Source organism: Micropterus dolomieu, linkage group LG12 (genome assembly GCF_021292245.1).
Source record: "Micropterus dolomieu isolate WLL.071019.BEF.003 ecotype Adirondacks linkage group LG12, ASM2129224v1, whole genome shotgun sequence".
NCBI classification, from domain to species: Eukaryota; Metazoa; Chordata; class Actinopteri; order Centrarchiformes; family Centrarchidae; genus Micropterus; species Micropterus dolomieu.
The window spans coordinates 3,619,109-3,640,759 of NC_060161.1; the positions used below are offsets into that span (position 1 = coordinate 3,619,109).

The following is a 21,651-nucleotide window of genomic DNA, read 5'->3' on the forward strand; positions in this document are numbered from 1 at the left end:
GGATGATGGGGGAGGGTGGGGCTGGGCTCTTTCTGTGTCCACGACCATCTCCACGGTCTTCAGAGCGTTGAGTGACTGTTCTGGCTGCACCAGGTCACCAGATGGTCGATCTCCCACCTGTAGGCGGACTCATCCCCACCTGAGATGAGCCCAATGAGGGTGGTGTCGTCTGCAAACTTCAGGAGCTTGACAGACTGGTGACTGGAGGTGCAGCTGTTGGTGTACAGGGAGAAGAGAAGGGGGGAAAGAACGCAGCCTTGAGGGGAACCGGAGCTGATGGTCCTGGAGTCAGAGACATGTTTTCCCAGCTTCACGTGCTGCTTCCTGTCCGTCAGGAAGTCTGTGATCCACCTGCAGGTGGAGTCAGGCACGTTCAGCTGAGAGAGCTTGTCCTGCAGCAGGGCCGGTATGATGGTGTTAAAAGCAGACCTGAAGTCTACAAACAGGATCCTGGCGTAGTTTACTGGGGTGTCCAGGTGCTGGAGGATGTAGTGAAGGGCCATGTTTACTGCATCATCTACAGACCTGTTGGCTCTGTAGGGGAACTGCAGGGGGTCCTGGAGAGGGTCTGTGATGGATTTTAGGTGGGACAACACAAGGCGTTCAAAGGACTTCATTACCGCAGAGGTCAGGGTGACGGGTCTGTAGTCGTTTAGTCCAGTGGTCCTTGGTTTCTTGGGGACAGGGATGATGGTGGAGGCTTTGAAGCAGGCTGGCACATGGCATGTCTCCAGTGAGGTGTTAAAAATGTCTGTGAACACCGGAGACAGCTGATCAGCACAGTGCTTCAGGGTGGATGGGGAGACAGAGTCCGGCCCAGTTGCTTTGCGGGGTTTCTGCCTCCTGAAAAGACCGTTGACTTCCTCCTCTGTGATGGAGGGAGGAGGGGAGGGGGTGGAGCTGGCCAGCTCTGAGGAGGGAGGGGAAGAAGTGGTGGACTGGGGCTGAAGCTGAGCGGAGGAGTCACGGGGGACGGTGTCCGATTGACTCTCAAAGCGGCAGTAGAACTGGTTCAGCTCATTTGCCAGGCGAGAATCGTTTATGGAGTGGAGGACTTTGGGTTTATAGTTTGTGATCTGTCTGAACCCCCTCCAGACAGAATTGGCGTCATTTGCAGAGAACTAGTTTTTTAGTCTCTCTGCGTACAGTCGTTTAGCTTCTCGCACCTCCCTGTTAAACCTGTACGTTAATGTTTTACAGTTAATGATAAGAAATTACAGATCACGAGAACAGTGCTGCTGAATCACTGTAACGTCGGTACACCAGCCATTGTTAATATAAAAACAGACACCTCCACCTTTTGTTTTGCCGGAGAGTTCTGTGTCGCTGTCCGCTCTGTACAGTTGGAAACCTGCCAGGCTTCCAATATAGCCTGTATATATATATATATATATATATAGCCTATACATATGTATAGGCTATATATCCAATAGGCTTATCCAATACTAACTACTAACTAACTACTATAACTGTTTATGTATTACTTTTAGCTAAGTATTTCAACTACATTCATTACTTTTAGCTAAATATTTAGTATTTATTACTTTTAGTTAACTATTTCAACTTTAAATCCATTATCGTAGCTAACAATTTCAACCAATAGCCTTCTTTTAGCTAACTATTTTGTATTTATTACTTTTAGCTAACTATTTTGTTACTTTTAGTTAACTATTTCAACTGTTTATTCATTACGTTTACTAGAACTGTTTATGTATTAGTTTTAGCTATTTCAATGATTTTCAGTAATTTTAACTCAAACCATGATCTTTTCCTAAACCTAATCAAACTGTACAAATGTACGATAAGCCTGTCCAGTTTTAAAGTACTCCGTCAATATGGGAGCTATCAAAAGTGATTTAAAGTGTGGGGCAGACCTTTTTGTTTACTTCCAGATCAGGGATTGTGAGTTTTAATAACAATATTTTTAAGACAGATGAATTTCAAATAAAACATTAAAACCATACACCACATAGCTGCTGGGAACTAAAAGGTTTCACGTCTGCTGCTGCTGGGTTTTCCCCCTTGATTGTCAGTGAAGTTGAGACATTACATATGTTGACTGTATGAGTAATGAGTAATGAATGACTTCGGGAAAAGATCATTAAAAGTTACATTTTCTACTGCATGTTGGGTATTGTAGTGCTTTGTCTCGTGCAGTTGGTTGGATATTAAATGAATCCATTCATTCACAGGAAGACAATCATTTGTATTATGAAGAAATCTGACAAGAAAATCAGCTTTGATTTATTGTTTTACTGAAACTTTATTTTGCGTCAGTGAGCGCAGTACTGACGGCCGGTTGACTACATGTCCCACAATGCACTAGGTGTCAACGGTAGAGCGCTGCCTAGTGCGGACGTGTTTAATAGTTATTCAAAAATGGGGTGCTGAAGTCGTTTAGACAGACTGACCAAAGTCCTAATATGTGTGAAAATCACTCCAACAAATGCATTTTATCGGATATTTATTGTGTTGTTTTCTAGGTAGGAAGCCTCACGTGTTCATAAGCAAAGAAAAACCGAATGTATGAACACGCTAAGGAGCAGAAACCAGACAGATTAAAGTGGCCAATGAACCTGGTGCGAATCAAAGAGTAAGAAACAGGAGAGAGTCTCACTCCGCCATCATTTCAGGCTACTGCAGCGTCATCTAAAAGCGGCACTCTGTCTGGTAGCCTCATTTTGTTGAAAGGAGAAAAAAAAAAAAGTTTAATATTTTGATATGTTTTTAATTTGCACATGTATTTTTAAAGTCATGACGATCTCGCATGACAATTTTGTTTATTTTGATCAAGTGCAAAAACTAATAGCCTCAACATATATTTTGCATATCACTGCACAAACTGCCACATTACACATAGTCCTTATTATTCTTTTATATATTTTGGGTTTTTTTATATTTATATATTTAGGCTAAATACAAATCCTTTCCCCCAGTAATATGTTTGGACAACACAAATCCGAAGTAATACACATGTAAATAACTGCCACACTGTTTTTTTTCCTTTTACACATAGTTCTATTTATAACTTGCATTTATTTGTTCCATTTTATATATTTTAACATCTATTTATGTCAACTGTTTTTGTCTATGTCTATCACCAAAGCAAATTCCTTGTACGTGTAAAGAACTACTTGGCAATAAAGGTCTTTCTGATTCTGACTTTAGTTTATTTGACACATAACAAATAAGATTTATATACTCACTTGTGTGCCAGGGATAACACACAGGACATATTTTCTTTGTGGTCTTGGATAAAAAATGATTTATATGTGGGATTTGGGTTGTGTTTTCACTTCTTTCATGTGTGAAGTGAACAGTGTTGGGGAGTAACCATTTACATGAAATTTAGTTACGTGATATAATTGTAATAATAATAAATGTAACTGTAATCCATTACAGTTACTGGGAAAATGTGTGATTATATGTTGAATAATATTCCTTTTGTTGCTTTGCATAGTTTTGATGTGCACACTGTCTTCCTTGGCCATGTCCAGCCACAGCCGCTTAGTAAAGTTTGATGCTGTTCTGATGCTTTTGATTGGTTCTCATGTTTAAATTTGCAGCGCCGCCAGTCTGCTAGTTAAACTGCCTCTCAAGCTGTCTTTTGTAAATGGTTAACGGTTGAAAATGTTGATTGGAAATTTAGAAAAGCAATAAAAAAGTAAATGTTATAAGTTACATAACCTTGATTAAGTAAATGAAATAGTAAAACTACTTTTACAATTTAAGTGAAAATCAGAATCAGAAAGAGCTTTATTGCCAAATAGTATTTTACATATATGAGGAATTTGCTTTGGTGATAATGTAGACAAACATACGCTTGAAGTGTAAAAATATATAAATATGAAACAAACAGATGCAAGTTATAAAAGAATAATAGAACTATGTGTAGAGAAAAAACTATTTGTATGATATTTACACGTGCATCACCTCGTATTTGTGTTGTGCAGACATATTACAGGGGGAGAGTGCAGTGCAGTGATATGCAAAATATTACATGAATTACATGTGCAAAGACATTTACACAAGGCTATGTTTTGTAAAGAGGGGTTAAGCCAGCTGCCCATGGGTTAAAGATTGGGAAGGTTAAATAAGGTTAAATTAACCTATTGCATTTCCAAAGTAACCTTCCCAACACTGATAGTGAATTGTGTTAATGTTCGTGCCATTGTATAGGCTTAGTTACTCTGTATGCATGATTGAAAATGTAAAATGAAGAGTAGAAGGGCTGGAACACGAAGGAGAGTAGTTGCGGAGTGACTCATCTCGCCAACAGACGATCTTTGGCGCTGGCTAAAGTTGCTACCGCTAACAGGGACCAGGGGAGACCGGGCAGCGCGTTCCTGGCTTCGGTATGATGCCCCGTGACAGCAACATGACCTCCATCGTGCAGAGAATAGCTCGGCAGGCCCTCGTCACCTTCAGGAGCCCGCCCCGGGCCGGCGAGGAGCCCGGTAAGTCTTTCATGGAGAACCAGAGTAAGCTGAAGAGCCTGATGACGGAAGTGCGAGCCGCGGACCTGAAGCTGGTCCCGCGGAGAGCCGACGACGGCTCGCCCGGTGCGCCCCCTCCGTACCACCACGGCGCGCCCCCGGTCACCTACATGCACATCTGCGAGACGGACCACTTCAGCATGGGGGTGTTTCTGCTGAAAAGCGGCGCGTCCATCCCGCTGCACGACCACCCGGGGATGCACGGCATGCTCAAAGTCATGTACGGCAAGGTCAGGATCAGCTGCTTCGACAGGCTGGCCGGGAGCCCGCAGGTGAACCCCCAGCTCCCCCCGGCTCAGGTGGACGCTCTGCGGCGCTCCGTGCTCCGCTCCACCGGGGAGTACACGGAGGAGAGCGGCCCGTGCGTCCTCACCCCTGACCGGGACAACCTGCACCAGATCGACGCCGTGGACGGCCCGACGGCGTTCATGGACATCCTGGCCCCGCCGTACGACCCGGACGACGGCAGGGACTGTCACTATTACAAGGTCCTGACAGAAGCGGAGGTTAAAAACACAGAGAAGAAGAAGGAGGAGGAGGTCTGGCTCATGGAGATCTCACAGCCTCAGGAGTTCTGGTGCGGAGGGGAGCCGTACCCGGGCCCGGAGGTCTGCCTCTGATCTGACTGACCTGCTGAATGTCTCCCCTTTTTCTCGGGCTGGTCTGGCTTTTTGTGCACCCTGTAGAGGCACAAGGCCGGAGGCCTGTTGGACTTGATTGGACAAACATGGTCCTAAATGAAGGGTCACTCTCTAAATCATTAATCCAAACCTGAAGCCTTTGCAGACTTAGACACACAGTTAGATAGCTTTTGCAGAACAGGTGACCCACCTGGGGAACAGCACAAAAAAAATATTATTTGACCTCATTGTATTGTTTTAAAATGAAATTTGAAGACTCCAGTTTCCTTTTGACCCCCAGGCCACCAAACAACATCCTGCTTGTAACATGACCACTTCCTGTATCTGGATTATTAAGGACGGAAAAGTCATTTTTACTCTCTTTCACTCGTCATCTTGCTTTAAATGCTCTTCTGGATTTCAATATTTTGGTGACACCAAATATCAAATGTATCCGCGTCCACTTTGTGAACTCGGAGGAGACGTTTGAGCCTGTTGAGTCGAGAAGCAACTAAACCTCAGACGTTAATGTTGACGACTGACCGCTGTAACCAGGGAAAGAGCCTTGTGTGTCTCCTAAAAAGGCCTCCCTCCCCCCTTCACATGCACTTCTTCTGGGTTTATCTGCAGCATTTTAGTTTTAATTAAAGGTGGCGTTGTTTGGAAAACAATTCAGGTGCATATTATCACCCATCAGCTGAAAGGCCAAAATTGGAGTCACAGAATTGATGTGCGCTAAAAATAAGGCCCTGTGAGGTATTTCAGATGGGGGGATGCCCAAGAAATGACAAATTGATGGTGTGCAGGGTGCTGATGCTGCGTTCAAGAAAACTCAGGAAGGCTGGGTTAAAGTCGGCGCCTCAGGTTTCGACTCCAAAAGGGAAACTTTGGGGAAGATTTTCAAAATCTTCACCACCTAAATTTCAGCTTTCAGTATTGCATGACCTTCAATATAAAGCAAGCACTTTGCTGCTGCTGCTGAAACGCTAACCATATGTGCAGTTATACTAACAGTTGCATGCATTTTTCAACGCCATAGCACTGAATTGAAATTTACATATGAAGGTTGTGAATTCCTGACTTCCAACTGAGCCTTGAATGCAGCATTAAAGAGCCGAGTTGTCTCTCTGGACGTTTCCCCGAGGACCCTGAGGGACTGTGTCCATGTGTTGTTGTTTTTTTTAATCGCCTTCCTGCTTCAGGCTTTGTGACGTCTCGTTGCGGTCAGATGAATAAGAACTTCGGGTCTCTTTTGAGGCATCTGAAACTGCAGGTATTTTGTTTTCTCGCGTTGTGATTGATCCTCAGGGCTGTTTTTACCGCTGACTGATTTATTTTCAGGAGATTGTATTGAAGGATGTGAGTTAAATTTAGGCTTCATCTCGGCACAAATGTTGATTATCACTGTGTCAGAAATGCAATTAATGAGACGTGAAAGGTGAACGTAAAGGTTTATAGAGTTTAAATTGCAAAGACTGAAGCTAAACAACCTGCTGAATGAATTATATAATATTCTGTTATAAATCTAAATAGATTATGCTGAAACATTTGGTGGCCTGAAACTAAAGCACTAAAGATTTTGGAGAATCGGAGCGTTTTGAAATGTGAAATGACGCATTTCAGATAACTTTTATGTCAAACTGCGTCCTAATTAGGAAAAGAAACTTCAAAATGTCAAGTTTGTGAACAGTGAATAAAGCCGAAGTGCTGCGTGTTGCATCACTGGGAGTGAAACTCTACAGGTCTTCTGATTGGCTCTTGAAATCAGGCCTCAGTCCAGAATCTGATTCTCCAACTGCAGCCGAAGTTAAATGAACAGTAACTGTATTGATGTCTTCTGCCTGTCAGTTCATATAAAACGTGCTGTTTATTTTGCCTAAACATGTCTTGTTTTGTGTGACGATCTGAACAAAAATAATAAGTTCAGGAAATGATAAATACGGTAATTCTAACAAAAAACACAATGTCACAATTTTAATTTCTCAACATTTCGTCTTAGTTCGTCTCGCTGAACTAAAAATGTTAAAGTTATTTGATAAAAGCCATTCAGACCCAAGTTGATCTAATTTTTTGTTGTTTAAAATAAAGCTGTAATTTTCTTTATTGTGTTAATTATATATATATATATATATATAATGTATTACATTAAGTGGAGCCTTAAGATAAGTTATGTAATTGTTTAGAAGATTTTTATAGTTTTTGGTTAAAGTAGTAAAATGCTAGATTAGCATGTTTGGGGAAAGACCTTTTCCCTTAAAATTACATTTGATTAAATACAAATGAATTTGTCAACTGTAGGTATTTATTTTATTTTATAATATGTTACCCAAAGCGTAGCCTTCTGAATGATACAACCCCACACTACCCTACATTTTATTGTGTTTTTAACGTGTTTTGGAGAAGCGTCTTGTTCCTTTTCTGAAACATGTTGGAAATCTACTGGATCAAGTTGCCGACCTAAACCTTTGATAAAACGTTATTCTTCCAGGGCTCCTTTAGCACGCTGATGAAAAAAGCTCTGTAAGATTGGCATCTTTGTCGGGAAGCCTAAAAGTAAAAGTGCGTTAAGTTATCTTCCACACAGCAGCTGTTGAGGCTTAAAGGATTCCTGCACTTGTCAGAGAAATTCAGGTATTAAAATCATTCATATGATTCTGCAAAGATACATGTAAACGTCTCTGCAGAACTATGTGAAGAGGAGGTTTATGGGTAGTGCTCTTAGGATTTTCTGACCATTTTTGTAACTTTCTGAAACAAGACAATCTGACATTCACGCCCACTTTAGGCAGCGACTTCCCCAGGTGTGCAGAGGTGAGAAAGTGAGCAGGGTTTAAACTTCTCTCTCAAGGTCATAGGTGTCATTTACACTGGGGACGCTGGGGACATGTTCCCCACCACTTTTTTGAAGTTCTGCACTTAAATAACAAATGAAAATGCCTTTAAAAAGGTTTATTTAAACATTAAAAAACGTGCAACGCAATTAAAATATAGAAGAAACAAATGTGCATTGTCCTAAAAAAGTAACTTAAGCTAAAAAAAAAATACTAGCTGCTGATTATAAAATGACCCAAAAACATGCCGCACCAATCGGTAACTTTAACAACTTCCTGACGCAGTTTCTTTTCGGCCAAGTTTTCCGTTCTCTAACCTTTGAACATGACAAAAGAGGAGGGAAGTCATCATGCCTACATATGTGCAGGGACGATATTACATAAGTAAAGTGGATCTACAGGAGAAACAGAACGACTGAGAGCATTATATTCTGTTTTATTTCTATATTTTTGAAATGTCACCAGCCACCAGAATTTTGTGTTTCCTTTTACATAAATAAAAACATTTACACCATAAATTGGTGCAGAAACTTTCACCAGAATGCAGGAAATATAAGTGTTTAATGATCTAAATTTCCCCGGGGGACGTCCCCCCAGACCTCCTGCTCATGTAGCTTGGTATTGAGGATATCTTTGTTAAAGGATCTTCTTGTCTCGTTCTTGTGAACCTTGTATCGTGATCGCCTTTGAGTGTGGAACAGCTAAAAACACTTGTTTCAGGCTCTTACTCCACTTTGGCCGTCACCATCTTGATTTTGTTTGGATGAGACCAAGCAGGAACCGCGGGGTCTGAGAAGTGAAGCCAGCGCTGCAGAGCCTTAAACCTGCGTCCTCTCCAGCAGCCAGCAGGGGGCGACTCCAGCGGCTGCAGAAAGAAGTGTGATTGTATAGAAGTCTATGAGAAAATGTTTCTACTTCTCAGCTGATTTATTCCCTCAGTAAACACTTTCCTGATGAGTTTAAGGTCTCAGTCGCTAGTTTCAAGTCTTCTTCAACACAGCGTGATGTTCATTTAGTAAATTATGGTCCCATTTAGAGGAACAGAGACCAGAAAGCAGGGGAGGCTTCAGGGCGGGGCTACAAGCTGATTGACAAGTCTCTACCATGGTGACCTGTCAATCAGGATAGAGGCGACTCATATCTGCTGCTCTGTGTACATTCAACCAGATTTAACCATCTTTTCCGGTATGTCCTCTTTGTTTTAAGCCTGTTTGTCGCTGGGCAAAAATAGCATCCCAGCTAATATCGCAGTTAAAGTGAATTACAGATGCACCTCGTCACTTCCGGTTCCTGGTTGCAAAAAATCAACATGGCGACGGCCTAAATAAGGTGAAAACTCTTGTGAAAAGGGTCAAAGCTCTGAGAAGAAAGTGGAGTCGCCCCCTGCTGGCTGTTAGAGAGAATGACCAGTTAGAGCATCACTGTGATCCCCCGCCTGATGGTTTATTCACACTATACTTCACTTTCATCTTGCAAAGCCGACTATTATGTTATTAAATCCAAAATGCACCCATCACATATGGTTCATGTTGAAAGAAGACATGATGGTCGCTGGTCAATTTTTTTAATAGATGTGATTTTAAATGAATTCAGTTGTAATGTTGTAACTCAAGCATACTGACGCCTTTATGCCTAAAGTACTGGTGGGAAACCATGTTCCAGCCTGAGGTCATGTAAACTCTCGGGGCCTGGCCATGATGTTTCCTGTAGTGCAAACTCAACATCTGTCCCACATTAAAAGAGGGCATAGAAGGCAACGTCCCTTAACCTCTCAGAGGGCTCTGACTGCGAAACATCTGCAGGATGTGTTGAGTGTCATTAGCTTAACATCAAAATGTTCATTAAGGAGTCAAATTCAAAACATTAAAGGGGCCCAGTGGAGATACATGTTTACATTCAACACATATCACATATGGACACTTGGTCAAGACCCCTTGGCGTCACCTACCAACGCCCTGAGTACCCCTAAGCATTGTTTTTTGAGATTTCTGGCTCCGCGGTCAAGTTAGCAATAATAAAAATGCAAAAATATTCAATATAAAAGCACTTACAACACCGTGAACATTAGATTTAGTCACCAAAAGTGCTTGGTTAGGTTTAGGAAAAGATCATAGTTTTGGTTAAAATAACTACGTTACTTACGTCACCTAAGTATGGTTACTTTTAGGGCGGACCCCAAATAGTCGAAGATTCGATGCTTCAATGGGCGGAGCCTGATTCGACAATCTCATAGTCGAAGCTTCGCAGTGAAACAAGGATCAGGCCATTTTGTATAATAGACCCACGAGGGTTCCTCGCAAAACACACAAGACCGGTGAGTAGCAGGCGAGAGAGAGAGAGAGAGAGAAAAGGTTCTTCAAAAAGCCTCAGTTTAGCTGGAAATTTAAAGTGTAAATTGAATGACTAGAGACTGCAGCTCTGCAGCTTCTCAAGATTAAAGCGGAGCTACCGTGTGTAACACCCCCCCCCTCTGCTCGCAATCGCCGCGCACAAAAACACACATGATTCGACTACAGGCAGGACTTGACGATTCTGATTCGACTATATAAATCCTTAGTCGGGGACAGCCCTAGTTACTTCTGTAATTTACGCATCTTACTTACCTAAGTCCGGTTTCTGGCCCATCCGTTCACTCCAACCACCTCCTTACTATAGATTTTCTGATAAATATGCCAAACCTACTTCTAAATTCCATATGTGATGACTTGGGAGTGAAAACAGGTTGTTATATTATATTCAGTGTCAATATAGTCAAGGTATCGTGATATATTACAAAGTGCGGTTCTGTCCTATTATATCATTTCAGGCCCTTTTCATCCTCTCACACTTAAGCACTTACCAGGTGACGTCAACTAAGTCTGTGAAGGTTCAGGGTGTAGGGTGGAAATTGGGATTGGGCCTTAGTCTTCTTCGTCCTCCTGCCTGTGACCCGGAAATGAATCTCAGCGTGCCATCTTGAAGGACGTCTCACTTCCTAAAATGCATCTTGAGGAAAGAGAGGGCTTATCGGAGGAGCTACGAGCGAGGATGCACAGGTGTGTCCTTTGTGGAAGTCTTTTCATCACCTGTGACGAATAAAAGAGGTGCGAGACGCAGCTGGGGTATACAACCCACGGCGGCAGCAGGACTCTGTATTCATTCACCTCGATATGACTGATGTTTTTTATCACTGCAGGTAGGCGACACCAGATTCATCTGCTATAATCCTGACTGGTTTACAAGTGCAAATAGCTGCTGGTGTCAAATTATTATATCAAGAAGAACATTCTCTTCATTCAGCACTAATTTCTGTATTTCATGTTGTCATGTGGAAATCAAATGCCCATTGTGTAGTCTGCACATCATTACAAAAGTACAGTCCTGTCTGTGCTGTATGCATGTGTGTGTGTTGAATTTAATTAAAAGTAAATATATAAGTTGTCATGAACAGTGTTAAGCTCGTCTGACAGAGGTCATAAAATACAGCGGTAGGCTTTAACAACACAATGCACGGATGATGCTGCTGTGCCAGACGTCATTTTTAATTCACATTGCTTTAAAATTACTGCTTCAAAGCAAGAATGCCTCATTTCGTCAAATGCCTGCTGCCTCGATTCCTCGATTCCTCGTGTCTCGTGGAGGGAGGGACTAAGACTTGAAGAGAGGAGGCGAGAAGGTACAAACTGACAAATGAGAAAGGGCTAAAACTCCATAGCTCCCCAGGGACCCTTTAATGTGTTGATCACTAAAACGATAAAATCATTCCCCAATCAGAAGGCCTGGATGAATGGAGAGGTGAGGGCTCCATCCAGAGCCAAAAAAAGCTTCTTTTCGGTTGGGTGATAAAGAAGTTTACGGCACCGCCAGAGCGAAACTGAAAGCTGGCATCAAGGAGGCAAAGCGGAGACATCAGCAGAGACTGGAGCGAGACCTCAACAAAGATATGTGGCAAGAACATCACCGGCTACAAAAGCAGGAGCTCCCCCATCATGTGTGAGGCCACAGTACCTGATGAGCTCAACACCCTTTTATGCTCGCTTTGATCTCCTCAACAAGGAGTCAGATGGAAAGTCTGCTCCACCTCCAGAGGACCGGCCACTGTCAGTATGCTGAGAGTGAATATGAGTAAAGCTGCTGGGCCTGATAACATCCCTGGCTGTGTACTAAAAACCTGTGCCAATCAGCTAGTTGATGTTATTACTGACATTTTCAACATCTCACTGTCTCAGGAGAGGGTTCCCTCCTGCTTCAAGACAGCCACCATCGTTCCTGTACCTAAAAAGTCTGCAGTGTCTGGTCTGAACGACTACTGCCCTGTGGCTCTCAACCCCATTCGGATGAAGTGCTTTGAGAAACTGGTTCTTCAGCACATAAAGAACAACATCCCAGCCAGCCTGGACCCTCACCAGTTTGCTTTCAAAACCAACAGATCCACAGAGGATGATATCTCCACTCAGCCCTCACACACCTTGGGAAAAATAACACCTACATCAGAATGCTGTTTGTGGATTTGAGCTCAGCATTCAACGTAAATCTCCTCATGAAGCTGATCAACAAACTCAGGACTCTGGGTTTAAACACTCTGCAACTGGATACTGGACTTCCTCACAAACAGACCCCAGTCCGTTCAGATTGGCGGACTCACCTCCCCAGAGCTGTGTGCTCAGCCCCCTCCTGTTCACGCTGTACACCCACGACTGCATCCCCCGAACATGAAGAGAACTCTGTTGTGAAGTTTGCGGACGACACCACCATCACCTGCCAGATTTCAAACAACGATGAAATTGATAATCTTGCAGAGTGGTGCTCAGAGAACAACCTACTGCTCAACGTCAGCAAAACCAAGGAGCTGATCATTGATTTCAGGAAGAAAGAGATAAAGACACACACTCCTGTCTGCATCAGTGGAGCTGAAGTGGAGCAGGTGAACAAAGCTCAGAAATACCAGTATTTCTTGAGGAAGCTTAAGAAGGCCAAATTCCCAAGTTCTTGTGAGCTTTTACAGAGGAGCAATAGAAAGCAAACTGACTGGAAACATAACTGACATGGGATGTGCTCGGCTCAGGAACGGAGGGCTCTGCAGCGGGTGATTCAAACTGCTCAGAAGATCATTGGTACCCATCTCCCGAGCATCAGTGATATCGGTACCCACCCAACCACAGCCTGTTCACCCTGCTGCCTTCTGGGAAGAGAAGTTTCTGCTGCCGCACCACCAGCCTGCAGAGCAGCTTTTCCCCCCAAACTATCAGACTCTTAAACTCTAATTCATCCTCAGCACTGCTCCAGTGATGATAGTTTATTTACCATTTTTCATAATTGATTCGTATTAATTAATTAATCTGCTATGTAGCAGAAGGGAGTTACAAAACTTAATTTCCCTCTATAGCCTGTTATATTCTGACAATAAACCTACCTACCTACCTTAAGTTCTTACACTATAGAGCTGCTTCAGGCATCGTCACGTTGAAACAGGAAAGAGACAAAATGATGACGCAAAACGTTGGAAGCACGCTTTTATCTAAAATATCTTTGTATGCTGTGGCTTTAAGATTTTCCCCTCGCTGGAACAAGGAGGCCCAAAGTTTGTTGACTATTTTAAATACATCTAAAATGGATTTTGGACATGCAGTTCAACAAATCTCAACCTCATGGTCCATTTAGTAGCTGTTCTGGAGCTTTGATAATATGCCACTTTCAAACATGGAGAAGAAATAACAGCTGGGCAAACACCATCCGCTGAGGAAGATCATGTGATATGATCAAAAGCGCCAGAAGAATCACTAAATAGACGCTGAGGTGAGATTGTTTTGTAAGCAATTTAATATAAGTCAAAATAAAGAGCAGCAGCAGGCAGCCACAACAAGTCAACATTTATTTGTATCGACAAAAAAAGCTTTAGTGCTCGACTTGGTTGCATAAAAATTACAAAACACAAAAACAGAACCTTTATTTGTCCAGTGACTCTTTCTCTCACACTCATCAGGTAGGAATGCTGGTCTGTGCACACACACCTGAAAGCAGCCAAAGATAACATCAAACCAGACCAGGAGACAGATCATCAGGCTACAGTCTCAAGCTGTGCTGCGACCAACATCAGCTCTTCATCAGGTGCATAAAAGAAACATATTGACAGACATCGTTTCAACATTTCTAATACCATACAAAAAAATAGGTTAAAAAAGCTTCATTTTGCTGCATCCCAATAAAATTTCCAGTTTCCACCTTAGCCCCGCCCTGATTTTGATGTCACAGCACACCCAAGCGATGCTGTGACATCACTTTGACATCAAACTCCTTTGACTACCCCAACAGATTAAATATTAGCGAATGTAATTACTGTTTGGCGTCTGTTTTTATTTTTACATCAACTTTTCAAAAGTGTTGCAGGTTAAAAACTGTCATTTAGATAGAAAAGCATCATTAGTGGTATTTAATCTGCCATCACAACAATACAAAATATTAACTGTGTCATGTAAACCCTGCAAAGCCTAATTTAACTTTAACATGAGTTGATGTTTTAATGGTGTTGAACATAGATGATGTAGCTACTATTTAAATTAGATCCTAACTTATAGTTTTCCCACTACAAAACCAAAGCATATAAGAGCTATTCTTGTGTCCTTACTGTAGTTTTCAAGTGAAACTAGACTGATTTTGATTTTGCGAATAGGCTGCTGTGTGTTTGAGGGGGAAAATGGTGCAAAAAGTTTAAATAAGGGTCCAGAAGTCCCCTCTGATCAACAGGTTTTGTGCAGCTGGAGGCAGTGTAGCAGCAGTAAGTCCTCCTGCATCACTCAGACTCAGCTGACTTGCAGGATTTTGGTATTAGCAGCCTGACTTTGTAATTGAATCCCTGAGAATATGAAGCATAGACAGTAAACACAAGGCCTTGCCACTGATCACTGAAGCAAGCTGTAGCTGCTGGGTACATTGAGGTGCACATTCTGAAACCTATTGTGTTTTAAAGAGCACACTGACACCAGCTTTACAGTATTTTAAGCCAAACTCCCTTTACATTTCATGTAATTTAATACTAAAATGTGTGGACATACATGTGAGTTAATAATCTGGACCAGTGACTGATGAGAGAGGAATGATGTTAATGTGATAAATAATGACCAAACATATGATTGGGAACTCTGGTTCTCCCTGATATGGTTTCCATAGAGATTCTTCCTTTTGGGCTCTGTTGGCAGGCAGACTGAGGCAGGAGCGGATCCAGTTGATGTTCAAAAAGTTTACATTCAGCAGCATCGGGCCGTGCGCGGTGAGGATTAGGACGCAGAGGACTTTTTCTCCTTCTGGCGGAGGTGAATCTTCATGTGCCTCCTCCTCTCGTCACTCCGGGCGAACTTTCTCCCGCACTGGTCGCAGGAGAAGGGTTTCTCTCCGGTGTGCGTGCGGATGTGGGTGGTGAGGTGGTCGCTGCGGCTGAAGTTCCTCATGCAGATGCGGCACTGGAAGGGTTTGTGGCCGGTGTGGATGCGCAGGTGACGGCTCAGCTCGTCCGACCTGGAGAACCGGCGGTCGCAGCTCTCCGCCGGGCACGGATACGGTCTCTGGTGGACGGGCGTCTTGCTCGGACGGTTCGGGTACTTCCTGGGTCTCAAGATCGGCCTGAGAGGGAGGTTCTGGTGGCTCGGGAAAGCGGCGGCCATTGGACCCTCGACGCCTGGCGAGGGCGCGCCGAGCGTAAAGTTTCTGATGGTGTTGAGAGGCGTGAGTGGCGGGGGCACCCTGAGGGAGTCTAGCGGGTACGGGAGGGATTTCCTCTCGGGGAAAGACGTCTGGATATCTCTCTGGCAGCTCTGCTGGTAGAAGCCTCCGTACTCAGGCATGATGGACAGCAGCGCGGCGCCGTCTACTGTCGGTTTGGGCACAGAGTTGTAGGACGGAGACGGGTGGTAGGACACGGCACAGGTGGACGTCGCCAGGTAGCCCCCTGCGGACTGGTCTTGGTACATGTCCCCGCTGCAGGAATAGGAAGGGTGAGGCTGGGAGTGAGGGTGAGGGGGCGCGTACATGTGACCGAGGTCCGGATGACCGTGCGCCATGGTGCCGTCCCCCGCCTCCGCTGCGTCTCCTCCTCCTGCGTAAATCTCGGGTGATGCTGACTGCGATCCAGGCAACGTGACCGGTCCCGGGGTGGCGATGTCAGCGCTGACCACGTTGATAACGTCCCCCGGTGTCCACGGTCCTCTTGCGCTTCTGGAGTCCACCGAGAACTTGCCGCTAAACGCCACAGGCTGCGTGCGTAATGTTGCTACGTACTGCGCCAAGTCGCCGTGGAGAAGCAGCCCAGGTGCGATTCTCTCCTCGAACAGAAGGTCACCTGAAAACAAGGAGATGTACACTCAGTTAGAATGAAAACAAAGGATCATATTAACCTTTTCATCTTATGGCAGCACTTAACGACGATTGATTGACTTCATCACCTCATTAGAACATTTCTGGAGCAACCAAAGTCAGAATGTTGCACTTTCACTCAAACCTCTATATTTACCTACAAATGACAAAATCTTACCGCTTTCACTCTCATCGGGTTTCCCTTCATGCTCTTCCTCCCCTACCGCCTCCTCTTTAAAAACAATCCCCTCTGCCCTGTACACATCTTTAGGAATACTATCTACAATACTGCTAAGGGACACGGCATCAACTACTTTAGCAGCCATTCTGTCTTTTGAAGTGGAGATCTGCCGATTTAAACTAATATCCAAGTCACTGTCTCCAGTTTTCTGCCTCACCGACTCTCAAACATTATAAATATTTCCCCGCATTTTCTCTGTTCCGCCTCTCACCTCCTGCACGGTGCAGTATGGTTATAAAGGGGATCTCTGGGTGTCCCGTTACGTCATTCACCAAATATGGACTTGGGGTTTTTTTTTAAAGAGGGAACTCCAGAAATAGGGCTGGTGAAGCTCACAGTGTAGGAACGTGGAAACAATTAAAAAAATTAGGATGTTGGCGTTGAACGACAATACAAGTAAAAAAAAAAACTGGATCTGAATTTGGGGGATTTTATTTTAACATTTATCAGAAACATCAGCTTCATGCTGCTCTCAGACTCGTCTATAAAACGGGGCACAAAGCTCCATCTTTCGGAATTCCGGTGACACTTTCTCCATAAATGGATTCTCCGGTGAGGTGAGAGGATCTCGGTCAGCTTATATGGCTGGTATCCGGATAAAACTGCGTTGCATTGTGTTGTCTTTGTGCCAGCCGAGCCCACACACTGACTGCACGGACCGTTTGTTTTCTCTCTTGCCTTGTCAGGAACAGATTATTGCTCTGACTGAGTCTTGCTATTGTCGGCCCTTTCAGATAGATGGGGTGATTAGTGAGAGAGTTAACTCTTTTATTTGTATCTCCGTGGGAAGCTGGCTGGTCTTGATGGTGTCTCTTGTTAAAAAATGCGTTTATAAAGTTTGTATGAAGAGGCAACCACAGGATATGTTGCTGATAGAGAGATAACCTGCACCTGCAAATATTTCTGTATTCTGACGCTGGTCCTTACTTTTAGACCCTTGCAGGGACAGTAATTCTAGTAATACTAATACTAATACTAATAATAATACATTTGATTTATTTAGTGCTTTATGAGGTCCGCAAATGCACTTTACAAGATAAAAAAAAGACAAAACAAGATCAGCATAAAAAACATGATAATTAATTAATTAATTAATTAACAATTAATGTACAATACTATACTGCAATTCTGCTGTTATTTATTCGCCCTTACTTATTTCTTTAATAATGTAAATATTGTACATATCTATGCTCCTTTATATTTGTTTTTATATTTTTTTTACCTTATATTTATGTATTTCATTATCTACCTTCTTTCTATTATTATTTCCTGGCCTTGATGTGCAATGTGTGCAACTGTAACGCAGGAATTTCCCCTCTGGGATCAATAATTCTGATTCTGATAACAATTAAAGATAACTATTAAAAGACTATGAAAGCAAAACAGCATAAAAACTGGACAGAAACAAAAAGACAACAAGCAGCTTTAAACAGATGGGTTTTGAAATTTGCAATGCAAGGTGATGAGGGAGAAGTTCCAGAGGGAGGGGGCGGCAATGAAGAAGGTCGTGTCCCCCCAGGTTCGGTACTTGGGGAGGGTGACAGGGGAAAAGAGGTTGGCGTCTGTGGATCAGAGGTTGGGAGTATGACGAGGTTGAGAGCTTTGTAGTGGACGAGGAGGATTTTAAACTGGGTTCTGTGTTGGATAAGGAGCCTGTGGAGGACTGGAGTGATGTGGTCTCTGGTGCTGGAGTGAGTGAGTAGACGGGCTGCTGAGTTTTGGATGTTTAGAAGTAATTTTGAGGGATCTGGTGGGTGTGATGTTGCAGAAGTCCAGTCGTGAGGTGATGAATGCGTGGGTGTTTCAGCAGCTGAGAAGAGAAAGGAGGGACGAAGACTGGCAATGTTTTTGAGATGGAAGTGTGCAGATTTTGTTACGTCATAGATGTGGTGTTTGAAGGAGAGGCTTGTGATCAAAGATTACGCCGAGGTTGCGGATGTTTGTGGATTCTTAAACTGTAGAAGCATCGATGCGTAGGAAGAAAGTTTTGGCAGGATTTGATCGTTGTTGAGTTTGAGAAAGTTTATTTGCATCCATGCTTTTGTTTCTGAGAGGCAGATTGTGTGGGTGGAGTAAGTGGCAGCAGTGATGGATTTGGTGGAGATGTAGAGCTGGGTGTCATCGGCATAACATATGATGTGAACAAGGAGGACAAGCTCCTCTTTACACTTGTGACTTGATACAACCTCATTCTTATTGGTCATCAGGTTAGAGGCTGTTTGTGGTTCCTCACACTTCTTTTAACACCAGAGGAGATCGATCATTTCATGCAGGGACACCTAAATTCTGGTGATTCTTTTAAAAAGCAATTAAAGACTATTCAAACAGGCTTTTAGTCAGACGAGGGTTTTATGACCGTCTGAATGATATTTTTTATGTATTTTTACATTTTTATGTATTGTATCTCACTTAATTGTGAGGCACTTTGTGATTTTTATCTGCGATATATGCTAAAAAAAATTTTTTATTTACTTTCTTACTACAAAAGACGCTGTGCTTTTTAACATAAAATCCGTTGAAGACACAGTGCCCTGTTTTTTGAAATACTAATATGGTTTCTGCCGCACTCACACGTATGTTGTTTTCCTCTGAACAGAGATCTCTAACAGCAACCATCTCCATCCAACCATCGTCAACCGCTTATCCTGCGTACAGGGTTGCGGGGGGCTGGAAGGATACACCCTGGACAGGTCGCCAGTCCATCGCAGGGCCACACATAGACAAACAACCAGTCACACTCACACCTAAGGACAATTTAGGGTCACCAATCAGGCCGCATGACTTTGGACGGTGGGAGGAAGCCGGAGCACCTGGAGAGAACCCACGTAGTCATGCGGAGAACATGCAAACAAAGGCCAGGACAACCGGGGTTTGAACCCCGGAACATCTTGCTGTGAGGCAACAGTGCTATCCACTATTCCACCGTGCTGCCCACAATCTACTTATTAAAATGAAATTAATAATAAAAACAGCTTCCCCGTTGGGTAGATCTGACTTCCCTGTTCTAAAACACACAAACTTTGTTAAATTGTGGAAAATGTCCATTTTTTAACAATGTTTTTGTGGTGTTATCTAAGTTTTTGAGGGTTAAATAGGTCAAACGTTCTGATTCACTCCTCTACAAAAGAAACATACATTTTTCTTATCAGTCCTTTCTAAAATCAGAAATTGCTCATTCCCACCAATGCAGTTTCATTATACCTGCTCTTACTTCCATGGTCACGGGACAAGTAGAGTGGAAGCCCAAAGCAATGAAACACACAAGACAAGTTACCAATTCAGCTAACACGGTTCAGTTCATCAGGAAGCTACTGCTAATTTAACTCTCCACAGATCAGCTGTCAGACAAGAGAACAGGCTAGTATTTGTCATCGACCTCCTGCGCATCTGAAGCTTTTTCAAAGACACAGGGTTTCTGTTCGATACAGAAACAGGCTCTCTTTGTAAATAAGAGGCTTGGATTTATCCAGATGGAGTGATATGCTCAGGTGTTGCAGCCGGATCTTAGAGGAAATTTTAACTTTGGACAAGAATCAATGTCATGATTTTCTTATAATATGTACAAAAAGGAGTGGAGCGTTTGAACTCACTGCTGGTTTCATACTTTATTATTCCTCTGGTTGACCGTTTGTGGTGGTAATGTGCGAAGAAAGATAGCAGGGTACCAACAAATGCGAGGAAGAATATTTAATATTTTACTTTAAACATGTTTGTCGACACTGAAGAAGGTCCGGGGTTCAAACCTTGGTTGTCTGTGTGGAGTTTGCATGTTCTCCCCGTGTCTGTATGGGCTTCCTCCCACCGTCCAATGACACGCAGTCTAATAGGTGAATTGGTGACTCTAAATTGACCTAAGGTGTGATTTTGAGTGTGAGTGGTTTTTTGTTTCTATGCCGTGTGATGAACTAGCGACCTTTCCAAGATTTACCGTGCATCTTGACCCAATGTCAGCTCTGATTGGCTCCAGTCCCCCTTGTTACCCTGCACTGATAAACGGGTGTAGATGATGGATGGATGTTTGTCAGACCTCAAGGAGAGACATGATGTGTTTTGGTGAGAAACAGTTAATGTAAACAGTAACTGTTCATGTTTGTTTGTCAGGAAACTCCCCAGAGCCTTTTTAATGTTGGTCACCGCCACCACTTTCCAGGAAAAACGCCCAAAATGAATCAGTAATATCTCCTCAACCATTAGGCCTAGATGCATAATTCTGGTCTCTTTTGAAAGGTCAGAAGCTAAGGAATATAAATCCATTAAATTAACACATTTATTTTTACCATTACAGACTACGTGGAGATGCAATAATGAAAAATATGATATTTTTCATCCTCGCCTGGTAAAAAAAGCTATATTTTTAATGCAATAAACCATCAAAGGCATAATAAGATTATAATGCAACTGAAAATCTTCTAATATACCTGGAATGCAATTGTAACAGTACATTAGATGAATATAAACTATAATACAACAGTTATCATACAATATTTTCAAAATATACCAGGCGAATGTCCATATTTTGGCAACATTTACTGTTTAAATGTTGACTTTTATTGGGAGTTATCTTTAAAACACTATTTATGTCCAAAACGGCGATAACGGCAAAAGTAAGCCAGCGGTTTTAAAGATTGCGTTCTGTTCAACAGGTTTTAAAAGAGTAACCTACTGCATCGTTTCACTCACGATGGATCAAAACCGAAGCAGCAGAACCAGACACACATTCTTCAGTTTATAAAACCTGGTGTCTTCATTGCCCATAATGCAACTCAACCGCCCACAGTTTGGTATGAGATCCAGGTGTGTTATGCTAGTAGCAGCTAACGCAGCGTAGAGGTCTGGTGAGCTCACGTTCACTTTCTATTTCTTTCAGTTTCAAACTCTTCGGCCCCGACCGACGCTGACTCAAGTGACATCACTCGAGGACATGTATCAGATCACACAGCTCCTTTAAAACGGACGCAGTCATACTCTCCAACACCTGGAAACACTCGATGATGTCTGAGTGCTCATGCAGATGTTCATGGTTCCCAGAGGATCAATCTTAAGGATTGTATTGTCTTTGAATTTATGAGACTCTCCTGCAGCACGTTATTACGACCCATATTTACATTTCTTTCTACCGGCCATACAAGCGTGGCAAA

The 21,651-nt window shown here is 43.0% G+C and overlaps 2 protein-coding genes across 2 annotated transcripts; one reads left to right on the forward strand and one right to left on the reverse strand.

The window, feature by feature from the left end:
• The first annotated feature begins 4,268 nt into the window (after nucleotides 1–4,268).
• Nucleotides 4,269–6,997, forward strand: adob (2-aminoethanethiol (cysteamine) dioxygenase b). Its single transcript, XM_046065825.1, has one exon. It carries the CDS (start codon nucleotides 4,358–4,360, stop codon nucleotides 5,114–5,116), a length of 759 nt encoding a protein of 252 aa, XP_045921781.1. The 5' UTR covers nucleotides 4,269–4,357; the 3' UTR covers nucleotides 5,117–6,997.
• An 8,105-nt stretch (nucleotides 6,998–15,102) lies between these two features.
• On the reverse strand, nucleotides 15,103–16,598 carry LOC123980679 (early growth response protein 2b-like). Its single transcript, XM_046065200.1, has 2 exons — nucleotides 16,451–16,598; nucleotides 15,103–16,258 (listed from the first exon to the last, which is right to left on the reverse strand). Exons 1-2 carry the CDS (start codon nucleotides 16,596–16,598, stop codon nucleotides 15,201–15,203), a joined length of 1,206 nt encoding a protein of 401 aa, XP_045921156.1. The 3' UTR covers nucleotides 15,103–15,200.
• Nucleotides 16,599–21,651: the final 5,053 nt, after the last annotated feature.